The sequence below is a fragment of the Hyla sarda genome, chromosome 3 (assembly GCF_029499605.1).
Source record: "Hyla sarda isolate aHylSar1 chromosome 3, aHylSar1.hap1, whole genome shotgun sequence".
NCBI classification, from domain to species: domain Eukaryota; kingdom Metazoa; phylum Chordata; class Amphibia; order Anura; family Hylidae; genus Hyla; species Hyla sarda.
The window spans coordinates 253,702,985-253,721,455 of NC_079191.1; the positions used below are offsets into that span (position 1 = coordinate 253,702,985).

Genomic DNA, 18,471 nt, shown 5'->3' on the forward strand with positions numbered 1-18,471 from the left:
ATGTAGCCATGTTGCATTGTGATTGCTTGTCATTCATTACTAGTGATATATTTCCTGCAAAATTTCCATCGGTATGCACAACTTTTAATTCCATTTCCCTTATCTGTGTTAGTTTAACATTCCAAAGAATCCATCCTGTTTGATCAAACTACCCAGAGACAACAATCTAAGCCATAGCATCCAGGCGACAAACTGGTGGAATATTGGTGGGATATTTTACCAGATTTTAGTGTGCTAGATTTGCGAATCCAGGTACTAAAATAAATTGTCTTCAATTTCCAAAGGCGGAACTCAGTACATTTAAATAAGTTTCACCACAACAGACCCCCCCCCCTTCTTTGTTTTTCTGTCCCATCTTTTGTTTGGCTGGACTGCAAGATGGATGCATACTAAGCACAGTCCAGGAATACTCTGGAGCAGCTCTGCCGGGAACGATTGATCCCCTGTCGGGGGAAAAGAGAGGAACTTATACAAGCATTGGAGGACTATGATACACAACAAGCTGCCCAGAGGGCCTGCAATACCGTTGCGGGAGGCAGGATTACTGAGGAGATACCTGCAGCTGTCCTCAGTGATGCACCACCATCTACAGATCCCTTGGACTTTCATTTACAAACTGTTTTAAAATATGTGGACTCAACAGACATCAATGTACATCTGCAGTTAATCCGCAACTACGAGGAGTGCCAAGCCGCTGAGCGCCAGGCTGAGAGAGAAAGAGAGGCCGCAGAATGCCAGGCTGAGGGAGAAATCGAGGATGCAGAGAGAGAGAGGCCACAGAACGCCAGGCTGAGAGAGAAAGAGAGGCCGCAGAACGCCAGGCTGAGAGAGAGAGAGAGAGAGAGAGAGAGAGAGGAGCGGCAGGCGGCCAGAGAACATGAACTGAGACTGGCAGATTTGGAAAGGTTAACTGCCTCTCCTATCACTGTTGACACGAGAGACTCTTCTGCACCCAGACCCCCTGCAGAGAACTTTACAACCCTGGACAAAGATGGGGATCTGGATATTTTTTCTGTGCAGTTTTGAAAAAGTCTTTCGCCAATTTCAGCTGCCAAGAGACCAATTGGCAAAGTACTAAATCCCTGGTCACAGAGGTCCAGCGCTGGAAGCGTTTGCAGAGCTACCAGCAGAATCTGACCAGGACTATGATGCCATTAAGGCATCCAGTGAGAATCACCCCGCTCTTGTGGGACACCTGACCACCGCATTAGGACAGAGGACAAGAGGATTGGTGATTAACACCTTTGAAGGCCTGGCGAATCTGATCATCAAGGAGCAGTTTTTACAGCTGTGTCCAGCAGATGTACAGGAATGGCTGCTGGACCGGGAACCGAAACAGCACTGGACGCTGGGGAAATGGCAGATTTCCACACGGCCAACCGGGCATCCACAGATCAGAGAATTTGCCAAGGGATGGAGGACCCCTGCACCACGACCTCCCATCACCCAGCCTACTGTGCCTTCTTATGCACCAGCTTCTACATCAAGGAGAGTGGGATCTGGTACCACTGCTATACCTGAGGATAACCGCAGATTTTATGTTTGCAATAAAGTAAGGCATCTTAGTTCTACATGCCCGGAGAAAAGGAGGCCTACACCATCTACCATTGAAGGGCACCCCACAGGATTACCATCTAGACCCTCCACTGGAGCAGGGCGACCCTCAGGATTACCGCCTTCAGTTTTGTTTGTTTCCCAAGCCAAGGACAGCGCTAATGTGAATATGCAACCAGTCATTGTAAACGATAAGGTAACGGTTGGGCTGCGAGACACTGGGGCGGATTTAACTCTTGTGCGTCCAGAGCTGGTGAGTTCTAAGGATTTTATTCCAGGAAAGACTTTAGAAGTCGGAGGAATTGGAGGAGTACGTCCTGCAGTGCCAATGGCACAGGTGTATTTGGACTGGGGAGTGGGGAAGGGTCTCAGAGATGTTGGAGTTGCTGATAACATTCCTACAAATGTATTACTAGGTACTCACTTAGGTAAATTGTTATCTCAGTATGTGCCAGATAATGATACCTATGACCAACCCCCACCACATAGGATTCCTTCTATGGAAAGGGCAGAGCGTGGAGATGTACATGTCCTACCCTGCGGAGAGGGAGGCCAGAAGGAGCATGTGTACCCAGATGTGCCAGAGCCAGGGGAGATTGTGGTAGCAGGGATGCGTGAGACGCCCTGTGAGAATGTGCCGAGTCTGTCTCTAAGTGAGGGAGGCCAGAATAAGCATGTGTACCTGGCTGTGCCAGAGCCAGGGGAGATTGTGGTAGCAGGGATGTGTGAGATGTCCTGTGAGAATGCACCAAGGTTGTTTCCCTGGGAGGGAGGGCAGAATGAATATGAGTCTGTGCCTGAACCAGAGATGCATGAGGTGCCAGCTGAGAGTTTGAATGGACCATGTCACTGGGAGGTAGGGCACAGCGTGTTTGTGCCAGAACCAGAGGTGTGTGCGGTGCCGTTTGAAACCATAAAGGGGCAGTGCCACTGGGAGGTAGGGCAGAATGAGTCTGTGCCAGAACCAGAGGATCATGGGCTACGGTGTGGATGTGTAAACAGACCATATCACTTGGAGGTAGGGCAAATTGTGTGTGTGCCAGAATTAGGGGTGTGTGCAGTGCCATGTAAAACCAGAAAGGGGCAGTGCTACTGGGTTATAGGGCAGAATGAGTCAGTGCCAGAACCAGGGATGCCAGAGATGCCATGTGAGAATGTGGGAGGGCCACTTGACTGTAAGGCAGGACAGAGAGTGAGTGATTGTCTGTCTGCGTCAGGAACAGCCCAGGCTCAAGATACAATACATATGCAAGAGAGTGTGAGTGAGATGGGTGGGCAGAATGTCGCCAAGGCCACCCGTCATCATGCTGTCAGGAGTAAGGGACCGGGACCAGGACTGACTCTGCCTGCGGATCCAGAAAGGATGCCTGCAGGGAAGCTTCAGTCCCCCTTACCCTCCTTCTTAACCTTCCAGGAGCCTGACTCTGAACTAGAGCAAAGTAGTGACTGTAGTACAGAGCCCAGAACTCCTGCAGGTCCAACAGACACTTCTTAAGGAGTGGGTATACTGGAGCAAAGGTACCAATGCTCTTTTGAACATCTCATGTGTGGGGTTTCCCAAAGAGATGTTAACTGACCAGGGGCTCCAGCTGGACTTTGATCTGATAAAGAGTCTGTGCTCAAAGGATCAGGTGGAGCATCTGGTCACCATCCCTGACCGACCCCAAATGAATGGTTTGATTGAAAGGTTTAAGGGGACCTTGAAAGAAATGTGGAGAACATTTGTGGAGTGACAGCAGGAGAACTCGGGGCGATTCCTGTTGCATCTTCCCTTCCCTTTTAGGGATGGTCCGCAGGAATCCGCTAGATTCTTCTCCTTTGAATTCCTCTATGGGTTTAGAGTGTGTGGCCTCTAGTCTCCGGTATGAGAGGAGTGGGAAGGAAAGTTGGGTGCCCCTAGAATGTCTGTGGTCAGGTTTGTTTTGAGGTTTGGGGACTACATGCAGACCTTAATGGGGGAGGTGCCTAAGAGCATGAATACCGATCAGTTCATGCAGAAGCAGTGGAATGGGTGGGATACTCGCGAAAGAATGTATGAAGTGGGACAGAGAATGCTGTCATTGAGTGCCACATTGAAAAAAGTGTGAAGGAGAATTACGGCTCTACCTGTGGTGCCATGTCAAATGGAAGACTTGGCAAAAGACACATGGTAGAGGCATGCGAGCCTCCTCTCGGTGCGTCTCTTATTGGGGGGAGATGTCATATACAATGGCTAAAATATGTATCCATGTTGCATTGTGATTGCTTGTCATTCATTACTGGTGATATATGTCCTGCAAAATTTCCATCGGTATGCACAACTTTTAATTCCATTTCCCTTATCTGTGTTAATTTAACATTCCAAAGAATCCATCCTGTTTGATCAAACTACCCAGAGACGACCATCTAAGCTATGGCTTCCAGTGGCCAGTTGGGGGCAATTAACATAACTGTGCTAATTAATGGACACTGTGTGACTGGATGGTAAATTTGACACCTTCACCAGCAAAACAGACTCCACGACCTGGTGTCAATGAAAGGTTTGGGAAGTAGTCCCCCCCTGTGAAAATGCCATGTCTTCCAATATTAAATATGGGGTCAGGGAAGTATGTCCGCAGCCCCTTTCTGACTCTTGTGTATTGATCCCTGCCCGAACTGTATGCACTGGGTAAATCATGCACAATAAGGGGGTCATGTCAGGTACCCATAGAAAGAAGATTTGATGGAGAACCCAAATATAAGAAAATGATGTGGGTGCACAATGTGATACCAGTATCAGCATTACAATTTATTACTACACTAATCCCCCATTGTGCCATTTCATTAACCCCCTTTATCACCCTCCTGTGCAATTTTTTAACCCACTTCATCACTTCCTTGTGCCATTTAATTATTCCCCCTCATTACCCCCTGTGCCATTTCATGCCTTCATCACCCATTGTGCCATTTAATTAACCCCTTTCATCACCCTCTCCTATGCCACTTCATTACCCTGTGTCATTACATTCACCCACTTGATCAGCCCTGTGCCATATCATTATACCCCTAATGACTCTATCCTATCTTTACACACACCCCTGCTCCGGCAGGCCCAGGTGCAGATTCAGTGTCTCCCACTCGTCTCCTGATGCGTGCCATTCTCCTACTCTGCACCTGGGGCATGACATCAGGGACGTCACTCGTCAATCCCCGCAGGCACCACTGCTCACTAACTTAAAGTTACCACAGGCTCAGCTTCCAGTTTAAAAACAGACAGCATGGTTTGCGGCCACTTAATAGTGACCAGTGGCTGCTGCTATTGACCGAGGTAGTACCTCAAGTCCCAGGAAAAAATAACAAAAGGCCAAGTCAGAAGCAAAGTCCCAACTAAGCTGATGTCAGGGCCGGCTTACTAATAATGGAAATTCAAATAGAGAAAAAACAGACATGGTCACAAGTCTACAACATGCACAGTGATCCTAGGCTTCTCAGCAAAATTTATTAAACTAACAGCTTGTTAGTGTACTTAAAGGGGTTCTCCGCTGGAAAATGATTTTTTTTTAATCAACTGGTGACAGAAAGTTAAACAGATTTGTAAATTACTTAAATTTGAAAATCTTACTCCACTGCCCACAGAGGGAACGACCCACTGGCAGAGTAGCTCCAGAGCTGCTTGACGAGACCCTGGGCCGCGCCTCCCCACAGACACTGAGCTGCGGCATCAATGGACACTGCACAGCTCAGCACCAGTATGGACAGGTGACAAAGCTCACTTACCATGAGCTCCTAGTCATGTTTCTCCATTTTTGTTTTACTTATAGTGGAGCCTGTGTAGTACATCTGGATGGAGATCACAGCATGCTGGGAAGCAAAGCACAGTCGCATGCTTCTTCTTGTTCATGCTAACGATTAGTGGGGGTGTGAGCAATCAGATCCTGAAGGATCAAAACTTTTGAAATGTCTCTCTGTTATGTCAAAAGTTTAGTTAGATCTCAGGGGCACTTTAACTAAAGCATTTCATGGTCTTTCACATATGCAATGATTACCGTAAACATGTATATGAAAAATTAAACAACAACAGTTAAAAAACATCAATTCAGTGACTGACAGTTAAGATTTCACCATGCCCCTTCCTTCCTTCCTATCCCCTTCTTGTAACTTATAAGAAGAAATCAACTTCTCTATTCAGACTCAGCTGTACTCTCCATCCAGCATTATGTCTGTAGAAATGTCTGTGTTATTACTCTGTAAGTACAATGACTTCAACATGTATGATGGTAATCCATTCAAGGTGGGTTCAATATTGTCATGCAGGGCAGAATGGTGGCTCGGTGGTTAGCACTGTTGCCTTGCAGCGCTGGGATCTTTGGTCCAAATCCCACCAAGGACAACATCTGCACCAAGTTTATATGTTCTCACCATGCTTGGCTGGGTTTCCTCCCACACTTCAAAAATATACTGATAGGTTTAGATTGTGAACCTCAATAGATATGGGGACCTGTTTGAGTGTACAGAACTATGGAGTCTGTGTCAGCTAAATAATGCATATTCTTATTATGTAGATACCAGGCAATTTATAAGGCTGCAAGTCTCATGTGTTCCTCTCTATGTAAATGTTGTCTTATATAGATCCCTTTCATTGTATAATGTGAATATTCACCCCATTGCATTGTATTTATCAGCACAATTCATTTTTTTATTATGTTAGGCAATATGTTGTTTTTGTTTGTTTTCAGAGGAACAGAGAAAATTATTGCGGTTGACTTTTATAATAAATTAATTTCTTTCTTCATTTCATAAAGGATAAAAATACAATATGTAAATAATATACTAGATTACTATTCTGAATATTACTGAAAATAATATAGAGACTCTCTCGGTGAATTCATATTATGTATATGGGAACATTTTCTTTTCAGTGTTTTTCTGCCTGGCAGAAGTGTACACATAGTAGGTATAACGGATTGACCTATATACCATATTCTTTCTGCATTCTTTTTTCTTTTCCTTCTTTTCTTCTTTCCTCTTCTTATCTTCTTTTCTTTAAGAAATTCTAACTTAGTGATAGAATCATGAGGTTTAGTTTCTTACAATTATGTGATATGTAATACTATGGTGAATTACAGTGGTCCCTCAACATACAATGGTAATCCGTTCCAAATGAACCATCGTTTGTTGAAACCATCGCATGTTGAGGGATCCGTGCAATGTAAAGTATAGGAAGTTGTACTCACCTGTCCCCACCGCTCCAGACCGCCACCACTCGTCACCTCTGCCCTGGATGTCGCCCTCCATTGCTGTCCCCGTGGTGTCCCCACCGCTCCAGGACGTCTCTGCTGCTCTCACATCGCCGCCATTACGTCACTACGCACGGTGCTCCTATTGGATGTCGGGACAACGTGCGCGGTGACGTGATGACGACGATGGAGAGCGCCGGCGATGCCGGGGATCGTGAAGAGGATGCTCCGGAGCCCCGAGGACAGGTAGGAGACCATCACCGGAGCACACAGGGCACCGTAAACGGCTATCCGGCGGCAGCTGGAGCAGTCAGCGCTGCCTGATAGCTGTTTATGCGATGGACCCGACACACAAAAGCATCGTATGTTGATGCTGCCTTCAACATGCGAGAGCCTCTGAGAGGCCATCGCGTGTTGAAATTATCGTATGTCGGGGCCATCGTAGGTTGGGGGGTCACTGTATTATGTTTAGCTTTTTTTACACTTATGTAACTTTCAATTTTTTCTTAGTAAAGTGTGAGAATATGATGGGCTATGTAGTCCTGTGTGACTTTCTATTTGTAAATATATATACAACTAATAAAAATAATTTAAATAGAAGAAATTCCATATTCATGTGCATTATTAGTGAAGTTAAAGGGGTACTCCCCTGGAATTTTTTTTTAAAATCAACTGTTGCCAGAAACATTTGTAAATTACTTCTATTTAAAAATCTTAATCCTTCTATTACTTATCAGCTTCTATTTGCACCCCAAGAAGTTGTTTTCTTTTTGAATTTCCTTTTCAGTCTGACCACAGTGCTCTCTGCTGACACCTCTGTCCATTTTAGGAACTGTCTGGAGCAGGGGGTTTGCTATGGGGATTTGCGCCTACTCTGGACAGTTTCTAAAATGTCAGCAGAGAGTACTGTGGTCAGACTGAAAAGGAAATTTAAAAAGAAAATAACTTCCTGGGAAGCAAATAGAAGCTGATAAGTACTAGAAGGATTAAGATTTTTAAATAGAAAAAATTTACAAGCACCAGTTGATTTAAAAAAATTGAAATGAGCCCCAGATCTTCTGAGCGTCGAAGAGCTACAAAGCTTTTTGTCGCTCTGAAGGACCGGTCACCTCTATGAATTATATGGACAGCTCAATAATTTCAGTGGGAACTGTGTAATACCTCATATTATCTGTGGTAGCATTGTAGGGAACTGCATACTTGGACCAAATTCCCCTGCAAGTCTGTAGAGGAATTTTCAGGATCCCAGTAGTGAAGCCCAGTGAGAGCAGAATATTCTTAGCAAGAACTTCTTCAATGTTTATCAGTATAGAGCACTGTTATTTTCCATAATAGCTAAATGTCAATTGTCTTGATAATGAATATATCTTAAGGGGGTCCTTGCATAACTATTTTGTTCACCAGTTATAAGAGAAAATTAAAAAATAAGTATTATTTATATATAACTAGCTGAGTACCCGGCGTTTCCCGGTTTTTCCTTCCTAATCCTGGTTGTGGAGGAAAATCAGCAGAGGAAGCTTTTGACTTCATATCCCGTCCTCATATATTGTTGTCATATCCCAACCCCATATCCCATCCTCATATCCCGACCTCCTATCCCAAACTCCTATTCTGACCTCCTATCCCGTCCTCCTACCCCATCCTCATATCCCTTTGTCCTATCCTGTCCTCCTATCCTGTCCCCCTATCCCGTCCCCCTATCTCGACCTCCTATCTCAACCTCCTATCCCGAAACTCCTATCCCGACCTCCTATCCCATCCTCCTTTACCGTCCTCCTATCTCGACCTCCTATCTCGACCTCCTATCCCGACCTCCTATCAGGTCCTCCTATCTCGACCTCCTATCTCAACCTCCTATCCTGACCTACTATCCCTCCTCCACATATCCTGTCCTCAAGTGGGACTGATTTGTGATGAAGATACTGTAAGCTGGAAATAGAAGGTGGGAGTGGCTTTGTGGGACTGGGCATGATTTGCAAGCCAGACCGATGCACAAAAAGGGTAGAGAATAAAAGTTGTGGGGCTTAAAATGTGGCCGTATCTTTGTGAGATGGGGTGTGACACATTCACCAGGAGATGCAGAGTGGAGCTTGTGGAGTAAGGTACTGGAAGTCCCATATACTTGCATGGGACTTGAAACAAAATCCCATCTTTTATATAAGGGTGTAGATAAGGGTTCATTTAACTATCATATCTTTTTATTTGACATATAAGTAATATGTGTACCAGGTATTGAAATATCTCCAGCCGTACGGAAGTTATGTGGGAACATACATTTTCCATTGATTTGCATGGGACATTAAACAAAAACCCTGACCCTCACAAATGGTCTAGTTAAGGGTTAAATTAACTATCCTATATTTTAAGTGAACATATAAGTAACATGTGACCAAGTATTATCGAAATATCTCCATCCATTTGGAAGTTATGCTGGAACATACTGTATATTTCCCATAGACTTGTATAGGACTTTAAATAAAAACCCTGACCCTGGCAAATAGGGGTGAGTAAGGGTTAAATCACCTATCCTATATTTGTTGTTGACATATAAGTAACACATGTGCCAAGTTTCATGTTAATATCTTTAGCCGTTTGGAAATTTTTGTGGAACATACGCACATACATACATACAGTACATACACACACATTGAGATTTATATATATATACTAGCTGAGTACCCGGTGTTGCCCGGTTTTCCCTTTCTAATCCTTGTTGGAGAGGAAAATAAACAAAGGAGGAAGCTTTTGACTTCATATCCCGTCCTCATATATTGTTGTCATATCCCGACCTCCTATCCCGTCACCATATCCCGACCTCATATCCCAACCTCCTATCCTGTCCTCCTATCCCGTCCTCCTATCCAGACCTCCTTTCCCGTCCTCCTATCTCGACCTCCTTTCCCGTCCTCCTTTCCCGTCCTCCTTTCCCGTCCTCCTATCCTGTCCTCCTATCCTGTCCTCCTATCCCGTCCTCCTTTCCCGTCCTCCTTTCCCGTCCTTATATCTCGACATCCTTTCCCGTCCTCCATTTCCATCCTCCTATCCCATCCTCCTATCCCATCCTCCTATCTCGACCTCCTATCTCGACCTCCTATCCCGACCTCCTATCCCGTCCTCCTATCCCGACCTCCCATCCAGTCCTCCTATCCCGTCCTCCTATCACGACCTCCTATCTCGACCTCCTATCCCGACCTCCTATCCCGTCCTCCTATCCCGTCCGCCTATCCCGACCTCCTATGTTGACCTCCTATCCCGACCCGTAATATGTGTACCAGTTATTGAAATATCTTCAGCCGTACGGAAGTTATGTGGGAACATACATTTCCCATTGATTTGCATGGGACTTTAAACAAAAACTCCGACCCTCACAAATGGGGGTAGCTAAGCATTAAATTAACTATCGTATATTTTAAGTGGATATATAAGTAACATGTGACCAAGTATTATCGAAATATCTCAAGCCGTTTGTTATGAAGTTATGCAGTAACATATATTTTCCATTGACTTGTATGGGTCTTTAAACATAAACCCCGCCCCTGGCAAATGGGGGTGAGTAAGGGTTAAATCACCTATCCTATGTTTATTGTTGACATATAAGTAACATGTGTGCCAAGTTTCATGTTAATATCTTTAGCTGTTTGGACGTGATGCTGGAACATACACACACACACACACACACACACACACATACATACACACACACAGACACTAGTGTTGCTCGCGAATATTCACAATTCGAATTTTATTCGCGAATATCGCATATTCGCGAATTCGCGAATATTGCGAATATAGTACTATATATTCGTAATTACGAATATTCGTATTTTTTCGCATATGCGAAAATATATGCGCATAATCGCGGATATTGAGTCCTCCCTTATTTAATGGTATAGGAAACTGTGACTAGAGCATTAAAATGTGATTTTTTGCCCAATAAAACCAATAGGCCCATTGTGGTCTATGGGGATCTCACGGCATGTAAAACAGGGACAGAGTTTTACAGTGTTGTGGTTTAACTTTACTTTCCTGGAAAAGCTGCTGAGTTGCCCACAGCAACCAGATTGCTTCCTCCATTTTTCAGAAGCCATTTAAAAAAAAGAAGGAAGCAATCTGATTGGTAGCTATGGGCAACTGCACAACTCTTCCTCTACACTGGTTTTGATGAATCTTCCCCCATAGAGGGAGCTTTATCAAAACCTGTCCAGAGGAAAAGTTTCTGAGTTGTCCATAGCAACCAATCAGATCGCTTCTTTCATTTTTCACAAGGCCTCTGCAAAATGAAAGAAGCAATCTGATTGATTGCTATGGGCAACTCAGCAGCTTTTTCTGGAAGTTTCTGAGTTGCCCACAGCAACCAGATTGCTTCCTTCATTTTTTAGAGGCCTTTTCAAAAATGAAGGAAGCAATCTGATTGGTTGCTATGGGCAACTGCACAACTCTTCCTCTACACTGGTTTTGATGAATCTCCCCCATAGAGGGAGATTTATCAAAACCTGTCCAGAGGAAAAGTTTCTGAGTTGCCCATAGCAACCAATCAGATCGCTTCCTTCATTTTGCAGATGCCTTGTGAAAAATGAAGAAGCAATCTGACTGGTTGCTATGGGCAACTTTTCCAGGAAAGTAAAGTTAAACCACAACACTGTAAAAGAAAAATCTGTCCCACCCTGGGATTCTATCCCATGGTGGTCTCCCATCCACTATGATACCAAGACAGTGCTGCTTAGCTTACTGTTGTATATGCCATGCGATCCCCTTAGACCACAATGGGCCTACTGGTTACAATAGGCAAAAGATCACAGAGTTAATGCACTAGTCACAGTTCCCTATACCATTAAAGAAGGGAGGGCTCAATATTCGCGAGTATGTGCATATGCGGAAAACCAGTGTAGAGGAAGAGTTGTGCAGTTGCCCATAGCAACCAATCAGATTGCTTACTTCATTTTTGAAAAGGCCTCTAAAAATGAAAGAAGCGTTCTGATTGGTTGCTATGGGCAACTCAGAAACGTTTCCTCTTGACAGGTTTTGATAAATCTCCCTCTATGGGGGAGATTCATCAAAACCAGTGTATAGGAAGAGTTGTGCAGTTGCCCATAGCAACCAACCAGATTGCTTCCTTCATTTTTGAAAAGGCCTCTAAAAAATGAAGGAAGCAATCTGGTTGCTATGGGCAACTCAGAAACTTTTCCAGGAAAAGTTTCTGAGTTGCCCATAGCAACCAATCAGATCACTTCTTTCATTTTGCAGAGGCCTTGTGAAAAATGAAAGAAGCAATCTGGCTGGTTGCTATGGGCAACTCAGCAGCATTTCCAGGAAAGTAAAGTTAAACCACAACACTGTAAAACTCTGTTCCACCACGGTACTCAAACCGGTGGTGGTCTCCCATCCACTGTGCTGCTGAGACGGTCCTGCTTAGCTTACTGTTCTACATGCCGTGAGATCCCCATAGACCACAATGGGCCTTTTGGTTTCAATAGGCAAAAAAATCACAGAGTTAATGCACTAGTCACAGTTCCCTATACCATTAAATAAGGGAGGACTCAATATTTGCGATTATGCGCATATATTTTCGCATATGCGAAAAACAAATATAACGAATATGAGAATTTCGCGAATATATGCCGAATATTCGTCCATATATTCGCGAAATATCGCAAATTCGAATATGGCCTGTGCCGCTCATCACTAACACACACACATTGAGTTATATATATATATATATATATATATATGTATATATATATATATATATATATATTATTTTTTTTAAATTATTAGCAGTGTTATTAGTACTTTATTGTATTATAACTATTTTACACAGCTACAATTCTGTAACAGTTGTATTTGGGTATAATAGAAAAAACCGAACAAATGTCAATAACCCCTTAACCCCTTAAGGACCATGGATGTACGCCTAAGCACCCTGGTAGTTAAGGACCAAGGACGTACGTGTACGTCCGTGGGAATTTCGGTCCCTGCCGCGTGCCGGGTGGGGACCGTACCGGGGTGACTGCTGATATCGATCAGCAGTCACCCTGCGCAAATGCCCAGGGGGGTCATCAGACCCCCCCATGTCGGCGATTGGCGCAAATCGCAAGTGAATTCACACTTGCGATTTGCGCGATTCCGGGTCATTACGGGTCTGTGGTGCAAGACACCCACGATCCCCCAGAAGGGATAGGAGTGAGGTGGCAGGGGTGCCACCCCTCCTATCCATGCTATTGGTGGTCTAGACGCCACCACCAATAGCAGATCGGGGGCGGGGGGGGGGGGGTTAACTTTCGTTTTCGCCGTTCTGCCCACCCACAATAGGTGGGGCAGGACGGGGAAACGACAGAGGACCGGCGCCGGAGTCCATGTACCCTGTGGGCGAGGCTGCGGGCGACGATCGGTGTCGGAGATCGGCGGGTCGGCGATGACTTGCAGCAGGCTCCCTGGATCTGACGGAAGCCGGTAAGTTGCCTAGCAACATCTGGAAGGCTACAGGCTACAGGTCTCTATACTGTAGCTCCAGATGTTGCAAAACTACAACTCCCAGCATGCCCAGACAGCTGTTTGGGCATGCTGGGATTTGTAGTTTTGCAACAGCTGGAGGGCTACAGTTTGAGACCACTATACGGTAGTCTCTGAACTATAGCCCTCCAGATCTTGCAAAACTACAACTCCTAGCATGCCCACACAACTGTTTGCTGTCTGGGCATGCTGGGATTTGTAGTTTTGCAACATCTGGAGGGCCACAGTTTGCAGTGGTCTCTATACTGTAGCTCTCCAGATGTTGCAAAACTGCAAATCCCAGCATGCTGGGAGTTGTAGTTGTGATCCCTCCAGATGTTGCATAACTACATCTGCCAGCATGCCCTTCGGCGATCAGTACATGCTGGGAGTTGTAGTTTTGCAACAGCTGGAGGCACACTGGTTGGAAAATATTGAGTTAGATAATAGAACCTAACTGAAGGTTTTCCAACCAGTGTGCCTCCAGCTGTTGCAAAAGTACAACTCCCAGCATGCACGGTCTTTCAGTACATGCTGGGAGTTGTAGTTTTGAAACTGCTGGAGGTTTGCCCCCCCCCCCCCCCCCCCCATGTGAATGTACAGGGTACATTCACACAGGCAGGTTTACAGTAAGTTTTCTGCTTCAAGTTTGAGCTGCGGTAAATTTTTCGCCGCAGCGCAAACTCCTAGCAGGGAACTCACCGTAATACGCCAGTGCGAATGTACCCTAAAAACACTACACTACACTAGCACATAATAAAGGGTAAAACACTACATATACACCCCTTACACTGTCCCCCCCAATGAAAATTAAAAATGTCTTGTACGGCAGTGTTTCCAAAACGGAGCCTCCAGCTGTTGCAAAACAGCAACTCCCAGCATTTCTGGACAGCCACTGACTGTCCAGGCATGCTGGGAGTTTAGCAACAGCTGGAGGCACCTTGTTTGGGAATCACTGGCATAGAATACCTCTATGTCCACCCCTATGCAATCCCTAATTTATTCCTCAAATGTGCATGGCGCTCTCTTACTTCAGAGCCCTGTCGTATTTCAAGGAAACAGTTTAGGGCCACATATGGGGTATTTCCGTACTCGGGAGAAATTACACTACAAATTTTGGGGGGCTTTTTCTCCTTTTACCCCTTATGAAAAGGAAAAGTGTGGGTCTACACCAGCCTGTTAGTGTAAGAAAAATTATGTTTTACACTAACATGCTGGTGTTGCCCTTTACTTTTTATTTTCAAAAGAGGTAAAAGGAAAAAAAGACCCCAAAATTTGTAACGCAATTTATCCTGAGTACGGAAATACCCCATATGTGGGTGTAAAATGCTCTGCGGGCGCATAACAAGGCTCAGGAGTGAGAGTACATTTGAGGCCTAAAGTGGTGATTTGCACAGGGGTGGCTGATTTTAAAACGGTTCTGACATAAACGCAAAAAAGAAATACCCACATGTGACCCCATTTTAAAAACGACACCCCTCATGGAATGTAATAAGGGGTATAGTGAGCCTTAACACCCCACAGGTGTTTGACAAATTTTCGTAAAAGTTGGATGGGAATGTGAAAAAAAAAAATTTCACTAAAATGCTGGTCTTACCCTAAATTTTTCATTTTCACAAAGGAAAATAGGAAAAAAGTCCTCCAAAATTTGTAACCCCATTTCTTCTGAGTAAGAACATACCCCCATATGTGGATGTAAAGTGCTCTGCGGGCGAACTACAATGCTCAGAAAAGAAGGAGCGCCATTGGGATTTGTGTGCGGAATTGAAGGCCACGTGTGTTTACAAAGCCCCCATAGTGCCAGAACAATGGACCCCCCAACATGTGACCCCATTTTGGAAACTACACCCCTCACATAATGTAATAAGGGGAACAGTGAGCATTTACGCCCCACAGGTGTCTGACAGATTTTTGGAACTGTGATCTGTGAAAATGAAACATTTTATTTTTCATTTGCTCAGCCCACTGTTCCAAAGATCTGTCAAATGCCAGTGGGGTGTAAATGCTCACTGCACCCCTTATTAAATTCTGTGAGGGGTGTAGTTTCCAAAATGGGGTCACATGTGGGGAGGCCCACAGTTCTGGCACCACGAGGGGCTTTGTAAACGCACATGGCCCCTGACTTCCATTCCAAACAAATTCACTTTTCAAAAGTTCAGTGGCGCTTCTTCTCTTCTGAGCATTGTAGTTCGACCGCAGAGCACTTAATTTCCACACATGGGGTATTTCCATACTCAGAAGAAATGGGGTTACAAATTTTGGGGGTAATTTTCTCCTATTACCCCTTGTAAAAATGTAAAATTTGGGGAAAAAACTGCATTATAGTGAATTTTTTTTTCTCATTTACACATCCAACTTTAACAAAAAGTCGTGAAATACCTGTGAGGTGTTAAGGCTCACTGTACCCCTTGTTACGTTCCTTGAGGGGTGCAGTTTCCAAAATAGTATGCCATGTGGTTATTTTTGCTGTTCTGGCACCATAGGGGCTTCCTAAATGTGACATGCCCCCAAAAACCATTTGAGCAAAATTTGCCAAAAGCCAAATGTGACTCCTTCTCTTCTGAGCATTGAAGTTTTACATCCTAACATGGGGTATTTACATACTCAGAAGAGATGGGGTTACAAATTTGGGGGGGAATTTTCTCCCATTACCCTTTATAAAAGTGGTAAATTTGGGGAAAAAACTGCACTTTAGTGAAAAAATTTTTTCTTTCATTTACACATCTAAATTTTGCGAAAAGTCGTCAAACACCTGTGGGGTATTAAGGCTCACTGGACCCCTTGTTACGTGCCGTGAAGGGTGTAGTTTCCAAAATGGTATGCCATGTGGTTTTTTTTCTGCGGTTGTGGCACCATAGGGGCTTCCTAAATGTGACATGCCCCCCAAAAACCATTTCAGAAAAACTCACCGTGTGGAGGTAGCGGCAGCATGAAGAGACCATATAGTCACTTAATAGCACAGCCTATAATTGGCAGCAACATAAGGAGACCATATAGTGGCTGAATGACCCAGCGTGGAGGTGGCGATAGCATGAGGAGACCATATAGTGCCTTACTGACACAGCGTGGAGGTGGCGGCAGCATGAGGAGACCATATAGTGGCTGAATGACCCTGCATGGAAGTGACGACAGCATGAGGAGACCATATATTGGCTGAATGACACAGCGTGGAGGTGACAGCAGTATGAGGAGACCTTATAGTGGCTGAATGACAAATCCTGGAGTTGGCGGCAGCATGAGGAGACTATATAGTGGCTGAATGACTCAGCATGAAGGTGGTGGCAGCATGAGGGGACCATATAGTGGCTGAATGACAGAGTGTAGAGGTGGCGGCAGCATGAGCAAGACCATGTAATGGCTGAAGGACACAGCGTGGAGGTGACAGCAGCATGAGGAGACATACAGTGGCTGAATGACACATAGTAGAGGTGTTGGCAGCATGAGGAGACCATATAGTGGCTAAATGACCCAGCATGGAGGTGGCGGCAGCAAGAGGAGACCATAGAGTGCCAGAATGACACAGCTTGGAGGTGGCGACAGAATGAGGAGACCAATAAAACAGCTGAATGACCCAGCGTGGAGGTGGCGGCAGCATGAGGAGACCATATAGTGGCTGAATGACACAGCCTAAAATTTGTGGCAACATGAGGAGACCATATAGTGGCTGAATGACCCAGGATGGAGGTGGGGGTAGCATGAGGAGACCATATAGTGGTGGCTTAATGACACAGTCTGGAGTTGGTGGCAGCATGAGGAGACCATATAGTGGCTGAATGACACAGCCTAAAATTTGTGGCAACATGAGGAGACCATATAGTGCCTGAATGACACAGCGTGGAGGTGGCGGCAACATGAGGAGACCATGTAGTGGCTGAATGATACTGCATGGAGGTGGCGGCAGCATGAGGAGACCATATAGTGGTTGAATGTCACAGCGTGGAGGTGGCGGCAGCATGAGGAGACCATATAGTGCCTGAATGACACCGCGGGGAGGTGGCGACAGAATGAGGAGATGAATAAAACAGCTGAATTACCCAGCGTGGAGGTGGAGGCAGCATGAGGAGACATTATAGTGGCTTTATGGCACAGCCTATAATTGGCGGCAACATGAGGAGACCATATAGTGGCTGAATGACCCAGCGTGGAGGGGGGTGTAGCATGAGGAGGCCATATAGTGCCTGAATGACACAGCGTGGAGGTGGCGGCAGCATGAGGAGGCCATATAGTGGCTGAATGACCCTGCATGGAGTTGGCAGCAGCATGAGGAGACCATATAGTGGCTTAATGGCACAGCCTATAATTGGCGGCAACATGAGTAGACCATATAGTGGTTGAATGACCCAGCGTGGAAGTGGCAGTAGCATGAGGAGCCATATAGTGCCTGAATGACACAGCGTGGAGGTGGCGGCAGCATGAGGAGACTATATAGTGCATGAGTGACACAGCGTGGAGGTGGCGGCAGCATGAGGAGACCATATAGTCCCTGAATGACCCTGAATGGAGATGGAAGCAGCATCAGGAGACCATATAGTGGCTTAATGGCACAGCCTATAATTGGTGGCAACATGAGGAGACCATATAGTGGCTGAATGACCCAGGGTGGAGGTGGCAGTAGCATGAGGAGACCATATAGTGCCTGAATGACACAGCGTGGAGGTGGCAGTAGCATGAGGAGACCATATAGTGCCTGAATGACCCTGCATGGAGGTGGCGGCAGCATGAGGAGACCATATAGTGGTTGAATGTCACAGCGTGGAGGTGGCGGCAGCATGAGGAGTCCATATAGTGCCTGAATGACACAGCGGGGAGGTGGCGACAGAATGAGGAGACCAATAAAACAGCTGAATTACCCAGCGTGGAGGTGGCGGCAGCATGAGGAGACCATATAGTGCCAGAATGACACAGCGTGGAGGTGGCGGCAGCATGAGGAGACCATAAAGAGGTTGAATGACACAGCCTGGAGTTGGCAGCAGCATGAGGAGACCATATAGTGGCTTAATGGCACAGCCTATAATTTGCGGCAACATGAGGAGACCATATAGTGGCTGAATGACCCAGCGTGGAGGTGGCGGTAGCATGAGGAGACCATATAGTGCCTGAATGACACAACGTGGTGGTGGCGGCAGCATGAGGAGAACATATAGTTGCTGAATGATCCTGCATGGAGTTGGCAGCAGCATGAGAAGACCATATAGTGGCTTAATGGCACAGTCTATAATTGGCGGCAACATGA

At 45.5% G+C, this 18,471-nt stretch overlaps 1 protein-coding gene across 1 annotated transcript in view; it reads left to right on the top strand.

The window, feature by feature from the left end:
- Positions 1-5,654: 5,654 nt before the first annotated feature.
- LOC130360732 (high affinity immunoglobulin gamma Fc receptor I-like) overlaps positions 5,655-18,471 on the top strand; it is a 56,687-nt gene continuing 43,870 nt past the window's right edge. The window contains exon 1 of the mRNA XM_056563302.1: positions 5,655-5,759. Coding sequence (XP_056419277.1) covers positions 5,729-5,759 — 31 coding nt within the window. The 5' untranslated portion in view covers positions 5,655-5,728. The remainder of the gene's footprint in view (positions 5,760-18,471) is intronic.